Genomic DNA, 20802 nt, shown 5'->3' with positions numbered 1-20802 from the left:
AACATATACATTGTTTTGACATGTGCAATGTGCCTCATTTTTCCCTGTGCACTGTTTTAAAGCAAACTAAGAGTTCATTGTGTTTTCATGAACTAATGTAAACACGGGTTTTTTTCCCATCACTCAGCCTTTTTTACCAATTCCAGCTAAAGAATACCAGTGTATTTTAACATGTTTTCAATACATATATTGGTATTTATTCATTATTGCCATATTTACTTCCCTAGGGCATGACATTCGTAATCATATTTTAGCAGAACGCTTTCTGAGCAGGGGGAGAAAAATGCCCCTTCCCCGCAGCTGAACTGCAGAGGTCTCTTCCTGAAAGCTGTTTTCGTTACCTGTACTGATTTGGTAAGGTGGAGAACAGAATACGGGTTTCAAGGCTTAAAATCTCTCTTTCATTTTCCCAGTAACAGGAATTCGTACAAGAAGAACATCTGCATAGACATGCTGCGACAGGGTTATCACGAGTCCTTCGCCCAGCTCCTCACTCTGATACAGAAGTGGAATGCCTCGAGGGAGGCTGCGGGGCCTGGGTCAGCCATATGGCAGCTGGAGTCCCTGGAGGAGCAGCCTGATAAGCTGGATCAGCTTTACCACTTCCTGACCAGGGCCGAGGCAGCCCGGCGAGCAGGTACGTGGGGGGTTGTGGGTAGCAGAGCAGGGGCAGCCGCAGCCGCGAATGCCTGGGGGAAGCTTCCAAATTGTTTCATGTATGAATCTGAAAACGTTACTGCATCTTAGCACATTTCAGCCTTAGTCAACTCGGCTGTATTTATAGAATAAATGATCGGGAACTGCAGATACCGAGAGGTTTCGTGAGGAAGAAAGGAAAAAAAGGGGAAAAGGTGTAGTGTGCATTGTGATAGCATCACAAACGTTTGATGTATTTATAGCCTTGATAACATCTCAATTATTTTCTCATAGTTTCATTATTTATTGTTTTTCTTTCTCTATTGATTTGAGTAGCTGGTTTTGTGTTAGAAAAATTTAATAGGTGAAATGCTGTTTCACAGCGTAATGGTTTTATAAATCTGATTTTATTAAATACTCTGTCTGCTAACTGTGTTTGGATTTGTGACTGACTTAAAAAGGATTGTGAATGTGTCAAATAAAATGCAGCACACAGATGTAACATGCCACCTGTGAATTACTAGATATTAGTGAAGACATAACTCCAAATTACTGTATTTTCTCTATTGCCTACTATTTACTAAGCGCTCATATTTATCATTTCTTTTTACTACAAATAGTAACATAACTTATTCTGTCTTTCTCCTTTGGAATAATTGTAGGGATGGAGGCAGATAAAGCTCTAACTGCAATCCTGTTTCGTGGCTGGGCTGATTTCGCTATAGTTGGCTTGTTTCAAGTTGCATTTTGACCATTACAAATATGAAAGTCTATGATAAAGCTTGTGAGTTTGAAACCTAAGCTTTTTGACTGAAATTTAGAAACAGACAACTTCAGTTTTTAAAGGAACGACAAAAAAAACCCTTTCAGCACTTTGAAAAGTGTTCATTTAAAATGTTTATTTTATGTTTACTATGAAAGCCAAAAGTTGTGTTTCTTTATTTAATTCACTGTAATTCTAGGCAGGAAGTCTAGCCAGCCCATAATTGGGAGGAATCTTCAGATTTGTCTGGAGTATGACAAAAACCTGAATGCACCCCCGTAGCTTGCAGGAGTACAAGAGAGAAGTTTTGAGCTCAAACTGCCCTGACAAAAGCATGCTGCCAATAGTTTGATGTTCAAAAGGCAGTAGATACAGCTTGTCTTGATGGGCCTGCTTCCTGCAGCTGCCTGAGGAGAGCATTTTGCCTTCCTTCGGTGCATGATATTTTTCAGTGTTACAAGCTGGTATGTGACAACAGAGTTGGCAAACACGCTCCCAGAGAGTCAGGGTGCTGCTGACTGTGCAGTTTCTGCCCCTGTGAAAGGCAGGCGCCCTTCCTCTCACTGAACCCAGCATTCACTGTGTGCTGGGCTCTGTAAGTCTCTCACCTCTCACAGAGCCAAGATACCACCAATCGTCTGATTGCATCGTGCCTCTAGGAGAGAATATCTCCCAACTTTGCCTGTTAAAGTTGATTAAAATGAAAGAAGAGAAAATAATGAGAACGTGCCAATAGAGTTGGCAAGCATCTTTGCTAAATTGCTAGATCAAGGTATAGTTAAGTTTTTATTTTTTCACCAGTTTCAATCCAAACCTTTGCACAAATCTCTTGCTTGTTTTAAGTGAGGCTTGAGTAACCTGGCACGTGAAGGGTTGGATGCTAATTCATGTTGCAGGTGTTAGAGCTAGTAGTGCTGTGAAGATAACATATGAATTATACAGCTCATCAAATACTAATTCAGTAGGTCCACTAATCCAGTTACTTTCTGATTCTAATCAAATTGCTTGGGGCTCTGGTTTATGATCTCCTGACAACTCTAGTTGACACCAATTTACAAAGTGTTTAGCAGTTCACCTCAGCTGGAACTTACCATGATGTAGGAGTCACAACAGCAGCTGACCTGCATTTGCTCTTCAGCCACCACAGTTCAAGCTTAAAAGGCTGAAAATAATATTTGGGGCTAGAAACTGTGAGAGTTTCACAGTGTGGCTGATGTCACTGATACTGGGCTAGCTGAAAATGTACCTGTCTCAGGTATGCTGCCCTGAGCTAACAGTTGTGTTGAAGAAGAGATAACAGGTATAAATTATGGGAGGGGAAAAAAAAAAATCTTCATGACTTGTTAAGTTTTTTTGATTAATTTAATCTTCATGAAGGGACTGTTTTTAAACCTGAAGTGGTAAGTGGAAAACAAAACTTCACTTACTATGTCAGTAAATAACTTTCTTATTTGTTATTTAATATTTCTTACTTGATATTTTTGTATCATAGATTGTTGCTGTCTTAATTATGAATATAACTTAGAGCTGCTCCTCCCAACTTTAGAGTTTTATGGTTGTTACCATAGTGCACAGAGAAAGCTAGGTATTAATTAACTTTCCATATTTTTTGGCAGAATATGTTGATCTCGTCTTTTTGACAGTTTGTAGTTATAGGACACTGTAATGCTGGACATAAATTGTTTGATTGAACAGAACCAGTGCTATCCATCACAATGTGGAGGCTGATGTCAAAGAGCAATTATTTTCTTTACTGCTGCATTTGAAAACAGTGACATTTTGTTTACCAGCATTATATTGTACAGACTGTTTACTTTTATGTACACCAGCGAATGTTCTCTCTGTTTTCATTTTTAGTGGAACATTTTGGTTTAACTTCAAATCATACAGAAGTTGTCTTTTTTTTAAATTGGCTATTACCAATATTATACTGTGTGCAAAGCAAATACCTTTTTTTCTGCCCGACTTACTCTCATTGTCATTGTATTTGAATACCTCCCAAGTATTTAAAAACAGAGAGCTAGCATTAATCCTTGCAGCTTCTCAGAAAAATAGCTGACAGAGTTATTTTGCCCTAAGTACAGCATTATTCCCAAAACACTGGCAGAAATATGGGCAATACTTGACTGCATTCCTATTTGGTCTTTTTTGATGCAAATAATGTAAATGTTTCTGACTTCACAATTGAATTGTTTTTAATTATTCCTTGATCTTCCTTCATTATCATGGACTAACGTCTCTTTTTACTAGTTCTGGTCTCAGTAGCTTAAAGAAAAGAGATAGTTAGCTGTTTAAATATGTATAGTTGTAGGGTTTTTTACAGAAGAATACAGGATAAATGCCAAAGCAATCTACATAGCTCAGCATTTGATGAATACAGTTATTTCTTGCTGCACGTATGAAAATGGGTTTTTTTCAAAAAGAAAGTTGTATTTTGAGGCCATTGGATGGCCTGCCCGATTGCCGCCTTGCCTGCCTGATTGTACTGCTCAGAGTAATTTCACTTAAAGGTATAATTGTCCTCAAAAGGTATAACACAGTGCTGGCAGGTTGTTGTTGCTATCCCTTTGAAAAGCCATAGCTCCCTAGCCCCTACTCAGTACTGTTCTGCGAGTTAGCAGGAGGGAGAGTTTGAAGCCACAGTGCATCCTTGTCTGACATTAAGGGCTGCTAACTAAATACCCTTTGGCTGCTGACACCCTGTGAACAAATGATGACCATACCCTACAGAGGTGTGCTAACTGAATAGAATTCTTTTTGTTCATTTTGTCTGTCTAAGACCCAGACAAAACGTGACACTCTATCTCTGTGTGTTTGGGTAGGTCATGGGGGAAAAAGTAGGAACAAAGGAAATCCAACTAAGTAGTCTTTTACTTGTATTTTTGAACAGCACCTAGTGTAATGTGTGCCTTTTCATTATAATGATAATGTGGCTGTTCCTCAGATAAAAATATTTTAAAGTGAGATTAAAACCTTTAAGCTGGTATTTACACAGACTTTTACCATATGAACGTAACTGATTCTTTAAATCACTACTTGGCTGCTACCGTCTGTTTTATTGTTTTAAAATGCATTGCTAATTTACTTGTTGAATCTGTATGCTCATTAGACTAAGCCACTTCTTTGAATCATCTTGTCAAAGTATTGTGTAGCTACTTTTAGTTAGTTAGTTAGCACTGAGTCTACCAGTAGAATGATTGATAGTATGCAGATGATACTGTAAAGCATCAATCATGTGTTTTAGAGTGAGGCCAGCGTCTCAGTGATAGTGTGCTAAATTTGGTTTTTTGTCAAATTGGAGGTCACCTGTTCCAATATTATTTCAGAAGTACTTGAAAAGCATTGCTCTTCAGATTGCATCTGAATTGCATATTAAATGTAGGCTTGAACCCTAACTGAATCCTTAGCTAGGACTAGCAGAGGCCTTGAAGAGCTCATATGATCAGTGCTTGCTAGAGTGAGCTGGTTTACTTGCATTGTACAAGTTGAAGGGGATGCAGGGCAAGTTACAGCTCAAGAGCAATTAAAGGGGAGATGTCTCAGTCATTGGCTCTGTTTTGCCAGAGCAGGGGAGCAAAACCATGGAAAATGCCACAACCCAGTGGCTGCAAAGAGTATTGAGCAGTCAGCGCTATAGCAGCAGATCACTGTGTTCACTGTGCCAAAGCCAGTGCACGGAACCTTATACTCAGGTATGAATGTGCCTTCAGAGGAGTAAGACACTGCTTATTAGTTGGTCACTGGGGCAGCTGATGGAGAGTAGGAGTTAAGATCTGGAAGCTGTTGCCCTTCTCAGATTCCGTCTGCTCCTGCTTCCTGACCCCAGGCAACCTTTGTGGTATGCTGTATGCTGAACCTGTGCATGCGCTACAGGCTGCTGACCCTTGTTCTAGCGAATATCAGACACACAGAATTAGAAGGAAGTGCTAAATTGACTCTTTTCTCTCACTTGAGTGTAGAGAAAACTTTTGACAGTATGAGTTATCATTTGTTGTTGTAAAAGATGACTTTTCATGAAGTATATGAAGAAAGCATGAGTATTTGATGTATTTGCACTGGAAAATCTTTCTTTGTCTGAGGTACTTAAGGTTGAAAACAGAGTTTAGCATTTTACAGTGGAAAGCTCTTCTGTAAGATTTCACACTTATGCCTTAGGCTGGGCTAGAAACATTGCAATAACCGTATTACCCATGCTATTTTGGAAAAAAAATGGAAAGAGGTTATGCATTAATAAACATATAAAAGCCTCTTTTAATATTTGCTTGGAGGAGGCATAGTTTTGTTTGGTTTTGGGGGGATGGGGAAAGGAACACTTTTATTTTCTAAGCAATTTTGTCCTTCTCTACTTAATATTGTATCACAGGAAAAAACAGTTTCTAGCAGTTGCTAGAAACCAATGGAGGAGTTTATTATTTTTGTAATTATCTTACAAGACATGAAGTTATTCTGCCCAGGAAAGAAGACAAGCCTTCTCAAAATACAGACAATTGTAGAACTACCATTGATTTCAACAGAAGCAGCATTTCTTAGAAAATTTCAGGAATGTGCTTTCATTGCAATGGCTTGGAGACCCCCTTTAGCATCCCAGATTGCCAGTTAATTGCCTTATATTATTATCATTAGATAGATTTAACCTTACTTGACAAAATTATACCCTGACTGTTTCCTTTGTATAGATTGTACTTTTATTGAATATATTCCCCCTATGTACCTAGCGGTGTTGGGAGTGGCACGCTCTGTGTACACTCTGCCTCACGATATCTAGGAAACAGAGGCTCTGCCTGAAACGTGATGGTGTCAGTATGCTACCCCACACCAGCCTTTCTTCATTTGTGTGTGAGTTTAGCTTATGGATAAACTTCCTGGAAAAAGGAATGATTGGGTGGTCTTTTACCTGTAGGTGTAGAGGCATGATTGTCCTGAGCAAGCAAATGGCACTGATTGTTTGCCGTGTATGGATCCAGGTGGAAATAAACTGATTGCAGCACCATATTTTATTACCATTCATGCTGCTTTTTGGCCCAACAGCCTCCATCCCAGATCTTTCTGTGTGTGAATTCTTCACAGCATCAGCTGTCTTGCTACTAAGTCACTGGCATTGATCTCTGGCAAAAGAAAAATGAAACTTCCGGTATTAATGGTGTCTCACTGACATCAAAAATGACTCCCAGTGACTTAATGGATCTTGGGCCACTCCTTTATATGTCTTCAAGAGTGAATGTATGTCTTCAAGAGTGAATGGTCAGTTATATTCAAGTCATACTCACTAAAAACAACTAACTGAACTGGAAGATGAGTGTTACCAGCTGTTGAAAAGTTTCCATATGGCCTTCAGATAGCAGGAAGAAATGACTGACTGGTGGTTTTTTGAGTGGAAAATACTGAGCTGTAAATGGATGTTGAAAAATTTCTTTCTGATACCTGTATTTTAAAAATGAGTACAAGTCCTATTTTCCATTAACAAGAGCAACAGCCTCTTTCTTTTCTTCTTCAAGGAAAATACCAAGCCAGGATCTCTTCATGATGTTGTTTTCATTTGTTGTCTAAAGACTATTTCTGTACTCCTTTTCCTTTCTTCTGCTACATCCTGACATGAAGGAGATCATACAGATGTGGCAGCAGTTGTACTTAAATCGTACTAATACAACTTGTGGATATTCTGTATTTTTTTTTCCTCTCATCTTAGCTCTGTTGGGGATTGCCATACTCAAACTCCACCTCACTCTCCCTGTGCATTGCACTACTTTGTAGTTGTCTAACTGAATGCAACAAACAGGCAGACCATGGATTTGAATGATCCTCTGTTCCACGCACACCTTTGCTTGCCAAGGGAACAGATCCTGAGAAGAGCCCAGGAGCAAAGAAAGATATTGTTCAGCGGGCAAATTAGGGACTATGGCATGAGCATAACAAGGGGAGATCCTACCTGGCAGTTGAGATGCACCTGAAGAGATGCTGATGCAGAGCAGGAAATACTCCATGTGTTTAATATATGGGGTTTAATGTTTAACCTGAAGTTGAAGGAATTTTTTTTTAATCTCTGTTTAGCAGAAAGATCTTAGCAAGATTTGATAGGAATACTTTCCTTTTGTGCATAGACACCCAATTTCAAAGTTATCTTCCATTGCAAAGGACGATGAAAATAAAATATTTTGAAAAGTTCTGATCAAACAAAATGAAAGTCACCCATTTTCTGTAATTTATATTCTGTGACAAAAACATAAAAATATTTAAGTATTATAATTACTGCAACATAGCATTACTTTTAATTTGTTTTCTGCTTAATTTTTGTGAAGTATTACTGCCTTCAATTTGGTAATTTGGCACTGAAATAATGTTTTGTTGGATAATTGCCCATAAGATGCGTTCTTGGCCCTGCTTCAGATCTTCAATTAAGTCCGAAACTGTGAAGTATCAGGCCTCACCTGTTTGTTCTGTATAGCTGCCATTTTGGGTAGATGTTCATCTTTACAGTGTTCTCACAATCCTGTGACTTAAATACTCTGGAAGACCTGAATTTAGCTTCCAGAGTTTTATGAAAATGATGTAATTTTTGAAAGATTAATGGGATCAGCCTTTGAACCTTAATGTATGTGCTTTCTTAATTGTTTCTTATTTTAAAACCAGGAATTTGTCTTGCAGGAACCGTTTTACAATTGCTTGTGTGATTCAAACTTTCTGTTCACTTGGTATAACATTCCAGTGCTGTCATTCTCTCTCTGATAAGTGGTGCAGGTAATTATTTTTTTTTGTACCAACAGATACATAAAGATGACTTGTCTACATGTATGCTATTATCAGCCGTAGAGAACTTATGATACAAAATCAGAGACGTCAAAGCTTTAATGACTGATCTACCTATGGGACATTTTATAGAAAGGTTTATTTACCTGTTCTAATACTTCTCTTCTCCTGGGGAGGTAAAAGTTCACTTCTACGAAGTCTGACACGCTAGCTTTACCACTGTCAGAATAATCTCAATGAATTTCTTGATTTGTAAGTCAGATTTCGAGTCCAGAAGACAATACAGTTTTTAAAAGTCTTATCTTTTGGGGTTTATTTTATGACCAGCATATCTGGTCAGCCACTGTCCAAGACAATTACAGAGAAATGGTTGTCTTTGTGCACTTCTCATTGTTATTCACCAGCAGGATAGTCATCAGAGGGTCACATTAAAGTTCATTCAATCAAAGCTGTGGCAGTAGCAATAGTCTGCCTCAGGTCAGTTCCTTCTCTTGAGATTTGTAGGGCACTACCTGAAGTTATTTGCGTAATTTTATTTAGCATTAGTGCCTTGATACTTTGTAGCAAAGATTTCAAAGGCAACAAATCTGTATCTAGTGTTCTACCCCAATGACAATCCAATTATCTTTCCCCTTACTGTGTTATTGTAACCATTTGTACGTATCCTCTGGTATCTTCTGAGTTTGTTCTCACTTAGCTGTAATATATATATATATATAAAATGTGTATTGTTATCTTTATGTTAGTGATTATAATTGTGTTTTGTATTTCACTGTTCATGTGATTGGTTGTTTATGTACTTCTAATTGTCATGGGAACCTCTGCCTTTTACTTTGAGATAATCTTTAAAAGTAGTCCCTTGTGCTGCAATAGATGTTTAAGTTGGGATGAGATAAATCACAGCCAAGAAGTATCTATGTTTCTTCATTTAAAGTAAAGGGATCCTAAGTAACCTGTATCTATATCTAAATAGGTTAGTTTGGATCAATCCCAACCATGTCTTGACTTTTTTATCTATACATATGTATAGATGCGCTTACATACATACATATATATATGCGCGTATGTATGTGCACACACACAGGAGCCCAAGCCAGTTCTGTTACTTCCGTTCCAGGATCGTTTGCAGAGACTTTTATGAGACTATTGTACCAAAATAGTTTTAATTTCTAATGCATGAATAAATTTTATATAATGTACACTCCTGGATATTCTGAAGAAGAGATACCTGAGAGAGATTTTTTCAGCCTTGAGGGGGGAACAAAAGGCATGAAAACTCACAGCCATGAAGAGTGTTCTGATTAGGAATGTTTGAAGCTGATGTTTTGGTATCAAACCTTAGACACAAATGATGAGATGATAATCTAGATGTAATTTCTGGGGTAATTCTATTTTGGTGATTCTAAAGAGATTGTGATACATTCTCATTTCTTGGAAGGGGTGTTATCTTATTTAAAATACTAAAAACAGAAATGTATGTAACAAACAGGTTTGAAAGTCATAATTTTATACACTTTAATGGGAGTTATTAAAAAGGTAGAAATATGAGGTAACACTTCATGGAGGAAAAACTCTGAGAAATAAATGGGAAAGCAAAATAATAACTAAAAAAGCAAAAGCAACAAAAAAGTATCATTTACCATTAAAGAAGAAGAATGAATTTGTAAATCAGAAGGCAAAACCAGAGTGTTCAAGAATGGGGAGAAGACATTTCAGCTTGATCTCAGAAACTTTTAAGCAGGGAAAATTCAGCCAATGTTCTCCAAAATGGCCAAGATAAAGATGGAAGAGAAACAAATACTAGATAAACCTCTTGAAGACTGCAGACATGATTAGGTGGTAACAGGATACTTACAGAAGACAGAATAAAGCTCTTACTGTATTGTGCAACAGGCTGAAGAGCTTTATCAAGATGTTAAGTCAAAGAACTTAACCATGACAACAGACAGAATGAGAATTTTCAATTGCATCCTGCCAGACCATATGTAATTTCTCATTTTTAATTTTGAGACATAACTCGCTCAAGTGGTTTAGTGATGCATTCAGAGTACTGTTTTGAGTAATTGCTGGTGTTTATTCCAAACAGTGCAAGTGACTTGCATAGATGATAGAATTTACAGTCGAGAAATTTGTCCTTTTTGAAAGTTGGATTTTCCCCAATTCTTCCCAGAGATAACAAAAGAAGAGGCTTTAACTGCATCTTTGATCAAAGTGTTTTGATATGGTGTCATAGTTTTAAAACAGTTGGAGAAGATCTGGATTTTGGGTGAGATTTTGCCTGTATTTAAATCAGGTTTTTTCCCTAGTTGATTTCTGTGGGGTGCTCCACACCCAGGAGTAGGAGGGATTTTTTTCTTTTTTTTTTTCCCCTTTTCTCTCTTTCAGCAAAGCTTACAAACTGCAGAACTCCCAAAAGCAAAGCAGTTCTGTTCACACTTCTAGCTTAACCAAACAGTCTCTTACCTGCTGCAAGACTTGTGGTTCTTAACTCCTTCTTTACCCAAGTACACAAAAATTCTTTTAAGAACTGGCTGTTTGGCTTACATTCGCTTAACAGCCACAAGCACAGTAAGTATCCAACCAAAACTGCAATGAAATTTTAGCTAACTATTCCCATTCCCATCTGACATGAGCAGAGTTTGGAAAGAAAATTAATTTAGTTTAGCCAGTGATAAATTTAACTGCAAAACATATAGGTTCATGCTGTACTTTATTATCTCATATATTCTTAAGCATCATGTAGGGGAATATATATTTCAAATCCCCCTTAGGGAGAAGCAGTATGATAGGAGTTTTCAGGTAAATTTTAGATCTCTACTCCAAATTAATACAGTTTTGGAATAATCCAAGAAGATTTTTTTGTGGTATTTTTTTTTAAAGGTGCTTTTCGGAGAGAAATAACTCTAACTCCATAGCAGCTCTCAATCTGTAATTTTACATTGTGAATAATATATTTGTTGATAATTTTGTAATGCTACTTAGGTTTGGGACTTCCAGTGTTTTTCTGAATTTTAGGGATAGTGTGTGTTCATTTAGCCGTCTGAGATGATAAAGAGTGGGAACTAAATGTGGGGGGATTTCTTCAGATTATAAAGCAGATCTGTGACTTTGAGTCTCCCCTGCTTTCCATATTTGTTCTGAGAGCAATACTTTGGTGAACTGTCTTTTTTTAGGGCAAGGTTTAAAATTTCAATTTGTTCTTAATTTCTAAAAGCGGTAAGGTACTAAAAATGAGAACATACATGAAACCTCAAACCCTTTCTTGTTAGTCTTACTTTGAACATTTAAAATTTATTTAATTAATGGATTGTGTTTGCAGAATGCTTTGTTTTGTTCTTTATCTCCATCACCGCACTTGCTACCTTAGACCAGTTTTGAAAGCTCTCAGTGCCTTTTCACGTCTCAGTGGCTCAGACAAATGCTTCTCCATCAGTGACTGCTTTTTTTGCTCTCTCTAGCTTCTCTCTTTTGACTAGCCAATGTCTTATCCAGGTTTTGCATGTTTTATTCAATTGAGTTTTGGTTTTGCATACAGAAATGAGAACAATTTATTGTGGTTTTGCTAAAATAAGTATTCAATTCTGTCTAATTTGTAAGGCTATCCTTTTCTCCTTATATTTCTTTGAGTGGACATGTAGGAGAACTTGGTGGTATCTGAGTCGTGGAAATATAAATAGCTCTTAATTTTCATTATGTGGTTATTGCTGTAATATGTAAGATTTCTGAAAGCTGATCATAATCTAACATTTTGATTGTAATTTTTGTTTTTAAAGGACGCTATGAGGAAGTGTATGATAACCAGCTTAACTTGGCCTACTGTTTCAATGCCCCTGAGGACAAATGGTTAAGTAATTACTTTTATGAGCAATGCTTTAACACTGCTCAACTAATAAAAATTGATGGTGGGAAGAGAGAGGCACAAGCACATGCAAATATGGGTTTCATCAATGAGGAGCAAGGTAAGTCACTGAAATAATAAAACTACATTGTATCAGCTTTATGAGGGTCATTTTTGGAAATTTGTGTTTTATCACAGGGAGCAGTATTTCAATATAAAATTGATTTGCAAGCATAATTTAAAAGAAGTTTTAAAACTGTTGCACTTTTAACTTTTTGGAGCAGCAAATAGGAAGGCAAAGTCTATAATTATTCACAGACCTGTTTCCTCTGTTAACATTCCATCTACAGTTGAAAGTACTCAGATGAAAAACAAAACACAGGTTTAAAGGAAGCATTTGTTTAGCACAAAGATTCTTTGGGTTTCACCTTGTTTCCCTTTGCTTGTTTTTGACAAGAGACTGGTAATGCTGCCTCAGGCCACAGGTGTTTGAGTAGGATGGCATCTGTAGTTGCGCAAACTGGGTTGATTGAGGGACACGTAATTCAGTTTAATGCTGCCTTTAATTTACACCTGGATAAAACAGCCTGTATTTTTGTGTTCTCTTTAAAAAAACTACCTTCTGATTCTGTTAACTGAAAATTACAGTTGTTTGTATGTGTCTGCCACATTGGTGTTTGCTTCAGATTGATACTACCACAAGCTCCATTTCTCCATTCATGTATCTGGGAGTCTCTGAAATTAGAAAATATATTAGTATTTTCTATTAGAAAATAACTAGTTTAGTTACTAACTAGTAACTAGTAACTATTCTAGTTACTAGAAAGTAACTAGAATCATAGAACAGCCCAGGCTGGAAGTGACCTCAAAAGATCATCTGGTCCAACCTTTCACGGGAAAGGGAGCCTAGGTAAGATTATTGTAGCGCCCTGTCCAATAGCATCTTGAAAACCTCTAGCCATGGCGGCTTTATGACATCCCTGGGGAGGCTGTTCCAGTGAATGACTGTTCTCACTGTAAATAAATATTACTTTCTTATATCAAGATGAACCTTGTTTTTATATTTAAAAATATACATTACCTTTCATGGCAGAGGGGTTTGTGTGTGTATAGCAGTCTGGGTATAAAAAAGGTGTTTTCCTATGTTTGTATAAAATTCTTTCATGTTGTGGGAAGACAAGCAATGCGTGAGCTTCAAGTAACTGAATAAAACTGATCTTCCAGTTCTAATTCCTAAGTGGACTGGATGCCTAACTATGGCTTCAAATATATGTGACTTGTGTAGTCATTGCATTTTTGTTTTTAAGCTTGACTTTGTGGGTTGAAACCATTCCAACCTTGAGCTCAGCTTGTGGCTGGTTTCTTTTTTCTGAGAAAAGTCATTTTATTTGAGAAGATTCACAGAAATTGAAATATTTTGTGGAATAGTGTAATTCCAGTCAATGTCTGACAGAATGGGTGTGTTTTGAAAGATGGCCTAATTTCCCAGCAAAAACCTGGACATAAAACAGAAAAACTGCAGCCTCTTTTTTTTTTTTCTTTAATTGAAAGATTATTGTCCTGTTTTTTCCCCATGTTCTCCTAAAGCTGAAACATCATACCTTTTACACTGTTTCCTCATTTTTTCTAGACTGCTGGTCATTCACACTGTTTTCCTCTGAACTGTTGCCATATCTTTTTTGCCTGCAACACGCAGAGCTGGATTCAGTTTTAAAATTTGCGTTCATATCGATGATCAATAAAGTCAAAGGATTACTTTTCTTACAAGTTGTGCTTTTATTTCTGTTTTCAGGTATGACCTCTACATTCTTTGTTTCAGCATAAATTCGATGCTCATATTCAGTTCATGATCTCCAGTAATCTCTAAATCATTTTCTGAAGCGCTGTTAACTACCTATTCTGTTGCCCATTCTGGGATCACATTAGTTCTGCCTAAATGCAATATGTTGCTTGTTTTTTGCACCAAGTAGCATCCTGTGTTTTGCAGGTGGTTTCTAGAAACTGTCAGGATTGTTTTGAATTCTGAAGTTGTCCTTCAACATGCCTTCTCTTCATCCTAGTTTTGTATCATTTGAACACTTAAAAAGCATTTTTCTATCCTTTAATTCAGATCTTTAATGAAAATACCAAGTAGTAAACTGGACATAGGACATGCACCTGTGGAATCTCACTGAGTAACTTTTTCCATGCTGACAGTGAACTACTGATAACTGATGCCTATACAGGATTTCCTAACCAATTTGCACTCACCTAAGAATAGTTGCAGGGGAACTGTGCTTCCCTAATGCTTTATAAGAAAGTTATATGACAGTGAGAAATAAATTACTAACTTTACCTACTTAAGTAGAAGATTGCTTTGGTGACATTTGCTCTTGAAGTATTGGCATTGGCTATAATATTTTAATGTTTTCTCTAAATGCTTGGGAATAATCAGTTTGGCTATTTGTTTATTCCAGTACTGTTCCAGGAATTGAAGTTAAGCTAAATCAGTTTCCCAGTCGATAAGATAGCACTTGCTTAAGACTCAACCAGTCACAGCCAAGTAATTTTCATTTTGAGTGAAAAATGCTTAATTAGGTTATCTGATACTCAGTAGAATAAAATGATTGAAGTTGCTGGATTTTTTGCAACCTTTTTACTTGGTCTTTCAGTTACTAAAAAATAAAATTATAAGAAGGTACATAAAAGCAAACATCCCTATCCATTTGTAGCTTCGAAGGCCCATACTGAGTGTGACTTGCTACTGTTATAGAACCACTGCCTAAAAAAATTAACATTTCCTACTTTTATGATGTGTTAAGTAAAAGTTGTTGAATGCTTATGTAGCTTTAAGCCTGTTACAAAAGTACATAAGTAAAGCTATGAAATACACTTTGGGATGCTCAAAGGAGGGAAAATCTTATTTTCTGCTGTAAAATATTAGAAACTTGCGGAACAGAGGCATCTTATTGACATTGGGAAGGAGAGAGAAAGCAAGATGCATTTTCACTGCCCAGGGTAAAGCTCCACTGAGTTTGTAGGGTCTGTCTTTTGCAAATATTTTATTTCCATAGAGAGGTGAAAAAATGAAGAAGCTGAGAGAGTAAGTGTAGGATTTGCTTTGAGGGACCACTAGGAAAAAGACAACAGAAGTATTCCATGCACTTTTTTTTTTCCAGCGAGTGAAAAATTAAATCACAAGTTCTGATTGCAGAATTAGTCTAAGAGCAGATGTTGAGTTGGCATTGTATAGAATTGCATTAGTATTAATGGTGTTATAAGTAAAATTCTAAACATGCTATTTTTTATATTAGAACAGATAGATATAGTTTGTAAATTAAATGGTCTTTTTTTGCTCAGTTATTTATAATGGTGTAATCTGAACTGAATTAGTCAGATGCCCACTTCCTATGGGAATACATATCCATATATGGGATATATACAGGAATATATATATACAGGAATAGATACACATATATAGACATGTATGTGTGCATTAATACATACATATAGGAATAGTATGTGTACCTTTATAAATACAGGGATGTGTGTATAGGTACGTGGATGATGCCTAACATTTACATGATACTTTCATCTGATATAAATCATCATATCTATATTAACTGCATTGATTAATAGTGCAGCCAGGTAGATAGGAGAATTTACAAGAGTGAGAAGTTAGTCTTACAGACATTCATGTGTGTGTCCTTTTAGATGTAAATATCTTTTACCAATTCTTTTCAGTTCTCTCAGCCAATAGTGTATTTTTTATTACCTGTGAACGGAAGCTGTCTATATATGCTTAGGACTGATTGCTTGGGAGTATAAAGTTAAATATGTACTTGTAAAGATTGTTATTTGCCTTGGAAGCAAATCGATAAATTTGCTGGGTAATTTTTGTGTAATCAAATTTAAAGTTCTTTGACTTTCAGCCTGGTCCTAAAGGCTGGATATAATCTGATGTTCATTAATCTTCAAAGCTAAATATTTGAGGTGTCCGCAGTGTAGGCTTCCGTCATGATATTTGGATGCAGGCGATTAGTGGCTGTCAGTACATAGTGGCTGTCAGTACATAAGGGAAAGAAAACAATAATAATTGAGTAGCCTGCTACAGACACAAATGGAATATTCTGCTTGGAGCAAACATGATTTTAGAGGCAGCTCTTTGCAGAATGAGATTTTAACCTCTTCAAAAAAACCAAAAACCCTCTGTAAAATAAGGTCTCTGTTTACAAGTTACCCAAATGAGATGCTACTCATTGATTATTGTAAGAGTGTTCAGGTTATGATCCTGTTTAATTAGCTTTACTCACCCCATAGGTTGTCTTTCCTCAGGGGACTGCTAATAAATTGTTTTATTAGTTTGGTTACTAGTCATTTTCTTATATAGCTATTAAACATGCCGATGTCACTTTATACATGTTGAAAAAGCAATGTCTTTTTTTTTTTTTTTCCTCACATTAAATCCAGCATTACTTGTCATCCAAGTAAGCACAGGCTTTGTGACAGAATCTCAGTTAAGAAAAATTAATTAAAAAAAAAAAAATTTATTCCTGTGCCTTGAATGTCTTTTTAGAATTAATAACAGTCATTATAAATGTGTGCATTTTTCTGCATATCAGAGAATAAGAAGATTATCACACAGTCTGTGATAGTTCCATTATAATAGTGTAAATTCTGCTAAAGTTAATTGTGAACTTCAGGTTTACACTGTTGTATCTTGCAGAAGAAACACAATCTAAGTGTACTGATAAATATAATGGCTAGTGCTGGTTTGTATAGGTTCTTACCCTGCCAGCACTCATCATTACAATATTTGCATGCTTTCTGTTTTGTATTAAATGGTTAACATCTATCATGCATGAAATGATGTAACCTTAAACATATGCATCCCAAAGTTTCAGGTAACTTATGTCAGTAACAAAAGCAGTCCAGGGGAAACAAGGAATGTGTACCTGTAGGAGCTATTTGCTTCAAATAGGTGATAACAAAATTGGATATAATATATTTCTGTATTAATTAAAAGCATAATAAAAACAGATATCTGCAAGTGTACTTGTTCTAAAAACAGCCATCAAGGCCATTGCGAGGAATACAGGTGTTTGTAGAAATGTGTATGTATATACATGTATGTATATGTACACATCTATATACAGACATATATATGTACATACGCATTCAAATATAGCCAGTGCTTTAAAGCCAGTACTTCAGATAACCAACATTTCAATCTTAATATCAAGCAATTCTGCATTGGTGAGAGAAGCTTAAAGATGACTAATTAACATATCTGATGCCGCTTTTCTGATACAGATGCGTGACTGTCCTTTCCCTAAGGCACACCCTTACAAAAAGGTAGGTTAGTGGTACATTGTATGGGGGACAGTGGAGCAGGAAGAGTGACATGGCGAACTCTGGAGGAAGCAAGGAAAACATGGTTGCTACAGTCTTAGCTGTAAATCTCTATCCTCCCACCCTCAAATGATGCAAGCATCTCAACGCTTACCTTTCAGAAGTGAGGAGCAAAGACATTCACAGACCATGGTTGCTTTCCTGCATGAGTAAATTTAGCAGTGCACGGGGATGTCTATGAGCACTGGAGCACAAGATAGTGCTAAAATTCTGTTAATAGTCCTGCACACGCTTTTAGCTTGTGCTAATTTGGACTTTCTTGCCCTGAAATTATTCATGGGCACAGTTTGGTAATTGGGAGTCTTGCGGGGGCTTTTTCTAACAGGCAGTTTGCAAGTAGCTACAGTGTTTTGGAAGTTAAGAGGGTTTACTAGGATAGACACACCTTTCCATACCTGTTGGTTCCAGTGCTTGGAAACATTTCTGGATGCATTTAAATAACTAGTTTTGAGAAAGCATGCAAGTATCACAGTAGAGTCCAATGAATAAAATTTTCACAACGAATTCCAAATGTAAATCTGTGCCACGCCTGAAACTGCGAATCCCCCGGTATGAGATCTGTGAGATGTGTGAAAATTACACCACTAATCTCAATGCAGTGGTGGCTTTGAATTAGTCATCAGATTTATATTCTGCTAGCACATAAGGATCAACAGAAGTGGAGGTAATACTTTTTCTGAAATACTTACAGACCAGAAAGACTGTAGGCAGGCAGAACTATTAAGAGAAAGGGACAGAATGCAAGGCAAGGAGCCGTGTTGGATATCTCGGTGCTGATTCCTATAACATACAGCTAGTCCAGAAACCAAATTTTGTCTGTCTGTGTGTGTTTTTTAGATTGCAGGTCTTAAAGAACTCCTGATGAGGGTCTCCTTAGCCCTTTCTAAAATAAGATTAGACATTTCAAATAATCTACCATATTCTGCAAATTAATGGAGCGTTTTTAAGTGTTCACTCTTAATCCAGTTCTGCCTTGATTCTAAGCAATATTAAGCTCCTGTTGCTTTTCAGTCAGAACAATGTTATGCCAGAGTTGATCACGTCTGACCTGTCCACACCCACCCCAAAATATTAATAAATTGGACCTAATTTATGAGAAAGGTATAATTGTTCTATCTGTAATCATGGATAAAATACTGTCTATTTCATATATTAGAATTTGATATAGACTTTTCTGGATGAAAGGGCTACTGAACACAAGGGATGCGTAAAAAAAAATTAATTAATTTTTTGTGGGGAAAAAACCTCAGAGGGTTCTTACAGACTTTGACAATCTGGATTAAGACTGAGGAGTAGGATTATACCTATCGTTTTACCATACTGTTGGTGGTGGAAAGATTCCTATTGAGTTTAGTGGGTATTTGATTCAAGCTTCTGAAGCTTGAGTATTAGTTACTAGATATAGTTGGTAAACAACAACTTAAAGACAGGTCATCACATCATCTTTTTGTTTTGGAACTTAAAGTCTGAATTGATTATTTTCTTGTTTTTAGCAGGGCCTATTGAATCCATTGCTAAGAAATTGTTGATTTTGTATTTTGAATTGTTTATGGCAAAAGTTTTTCAATTAAAAACTATAAAGTATAAATAACTGAGAGAAAGTCAGCATACATTCATGAGTATCTATGCAGAGGAAATATGCACGTTTAAGAAGAATTTCCCCAATTAGTTTGCCTTCAGGCAGAAATAATTTATATTCGGATAAAAAAAAAGAGAGAATGTTAATATTGCAAAATGAAGTACTAAAAAGGTTTAAAAAGGCAAAAGTTAAAATTGCTTATGAAATTTCATATGCTTTTTTGTGTGCGCATTTTGCGACTTTGTTTTAATTATATAAACATGTAGTGTCTTTTGCTGGGAGACTCCCAAGTATAGCCAGAATAAAATTCACCTTGGGGTGGATGGCCCACGTGCACCTTCTACCTTAATAGAACTTTGTATGGTTATCTGTGTTGCAAGTCTGCCAAGCCCACTTAAATAGCAAATCCTCATTGTGCTGTATAATGTAGAAATGAAAAGTGCTGCTTTGCAATCTGATTGCAAAATTAGAAACGGCTGGTAAGTAAAACAAACCAGTGGGACAACATTTGTGAAGAGTGATAAACTTCTTTGTTACCTGTAGATTGCAGAACTATTACTGATAACAGTATTGCTACATTTGAACTGTCCGACCCGCCTATTTAATGTTGTTAGTTTCCCCCACAAGGTGCATGCCGGTGTCTAAAGGTCTCCATATTGTGGTATTCACAAGCGCAGGTGTAACATTGGAAGAAGGCAAACCTAAATTTTTATTTCTTCAGGAACGAAAGCGACTCAAATTACCAGCTAATAGCTACCCAGGCCTTTCTGGTGTCATCTATCCTTGTGTCTGTGTTAGAGATTCCTTTTGGTTTAAAATGATACCCAGATAACTTTGTGGGTTTTTTGATAGAAGATTAGCCTCATAATTTCCTTTCTCTCTATTTTTATAATGGGTTTTTTTGTAGTGTGGACCCAAAAGAGAAAAGAGATTTGAAGATATAAATGCCTATGTAATTTTTTTCATACGAAGCCTGAGTGCTAGTCAAAATATGACAGTGGTCTAAAGGAGAGTCACAGTTGTAGAGATTTAGAGGCTCTATATCCTTTGAGGCAAGAACCATCATTTTGTTCTGTGTTAGAATCATAGACTCATTTAGGTTGGAAAAGACATTTAAGATCATCAAGTCCAACCATTAACCTAGCACTGCAGAGTCCACCGCTAAACCATTTTAATGGTTTATATGGTGTTTATACGATACTATTTCCTGTATGCTTCTATAACGCTTGTACTTGGTAAGGTTCAGCGTGTGCTGTGGTAAATTGAAAGCTATATGTAAACATGCCGCTGACTGGCCAGTGCTTAGTTGCTGGCTGGCCAAGCAGCGTGCTGTACTCTAGAATACGTACAGCATTCTGCCTGTCTTTCTGTCTGGAATTTGGATCAACGTCTACCCTCAAGCTAATAGTTATCTAAAAACTGATGAGAACTTACTGTCCTACAGACTTCCTACCACTTCTTACCAAATTTGGTTGAAGTTCCCTCCAAAACTAGTTGGAGGACAGGATGATTACATAGGCTTGTTTCCTTTGGAGACTAACCTAGAAATGTCTTTTTGTACTGCTCATTGTTGGGAGAGAACACGTAGCAAGTTTCATTTGATTCTTACAATTTTTCTTTATATAACAGACCATATCCAGTAGTAACGAAAGATCATTGATTTATCATTATATCCCTCTCCGCTCCAGGTTGCATATTCCAGATGGCAGACTTTTCAGTTTTATTCCTAACAACTTTTTCAGAAAAAGGAGCATAGGAATAGTTCAGACCTGAAAACTTACTCACATGTCTCCAAATCCTGTATCTTTGACTACATATACCTGTTGCTAAATTTTGTCTTTAGGTTCGTGT

At 36.7% G+C, this 20802-nt stretch overlaps 1 protein-coding gene across 1 annotated transcript in view; it reads left to right on the top strand.

Moving 5' to 3' along the window:
* Positions 1-20802, top strand: part of TTC29 (tetratricopeptide repeat domain 29) — an 80172-nt gene that overhangs the window by 18031 nt on the left and 41339 nt on the right. The window contains exons 4-5 of the mRNA XM_010291622.1: positions 414-637; positions 11917-12102. Coding sequence (XP_010289924.1) covers positions 414-637; positions 11917-12102 — 410 coding nt within the window. The remainder of the gene's footprint in view (positions 1-413; positions 638-11916; positions 12103-20802) is intronic.

The sequence above is a fragment of the Phaethon lepturus genome, unplaced genomic scaffold (genome assembly GCF_000687285.1).
Source record: "Phaethon lepturus isolate BGI_N335 unplaced genomic scaffold, ASM68728v1 scaffold367, whole genome shotgun sequence".
Taxonomy (NCBI): domain Eukaryota; kingdom Metazoa; phylum Chordata; class Aves; order Phaethontiformes; family Phaethontidae; genus Phaethon; species Phaethon lepturus.
Note: the sequence above shows the minus strand (reverse complement) of the source record. Positions and strands in the feature narration are given on the sequence as shown.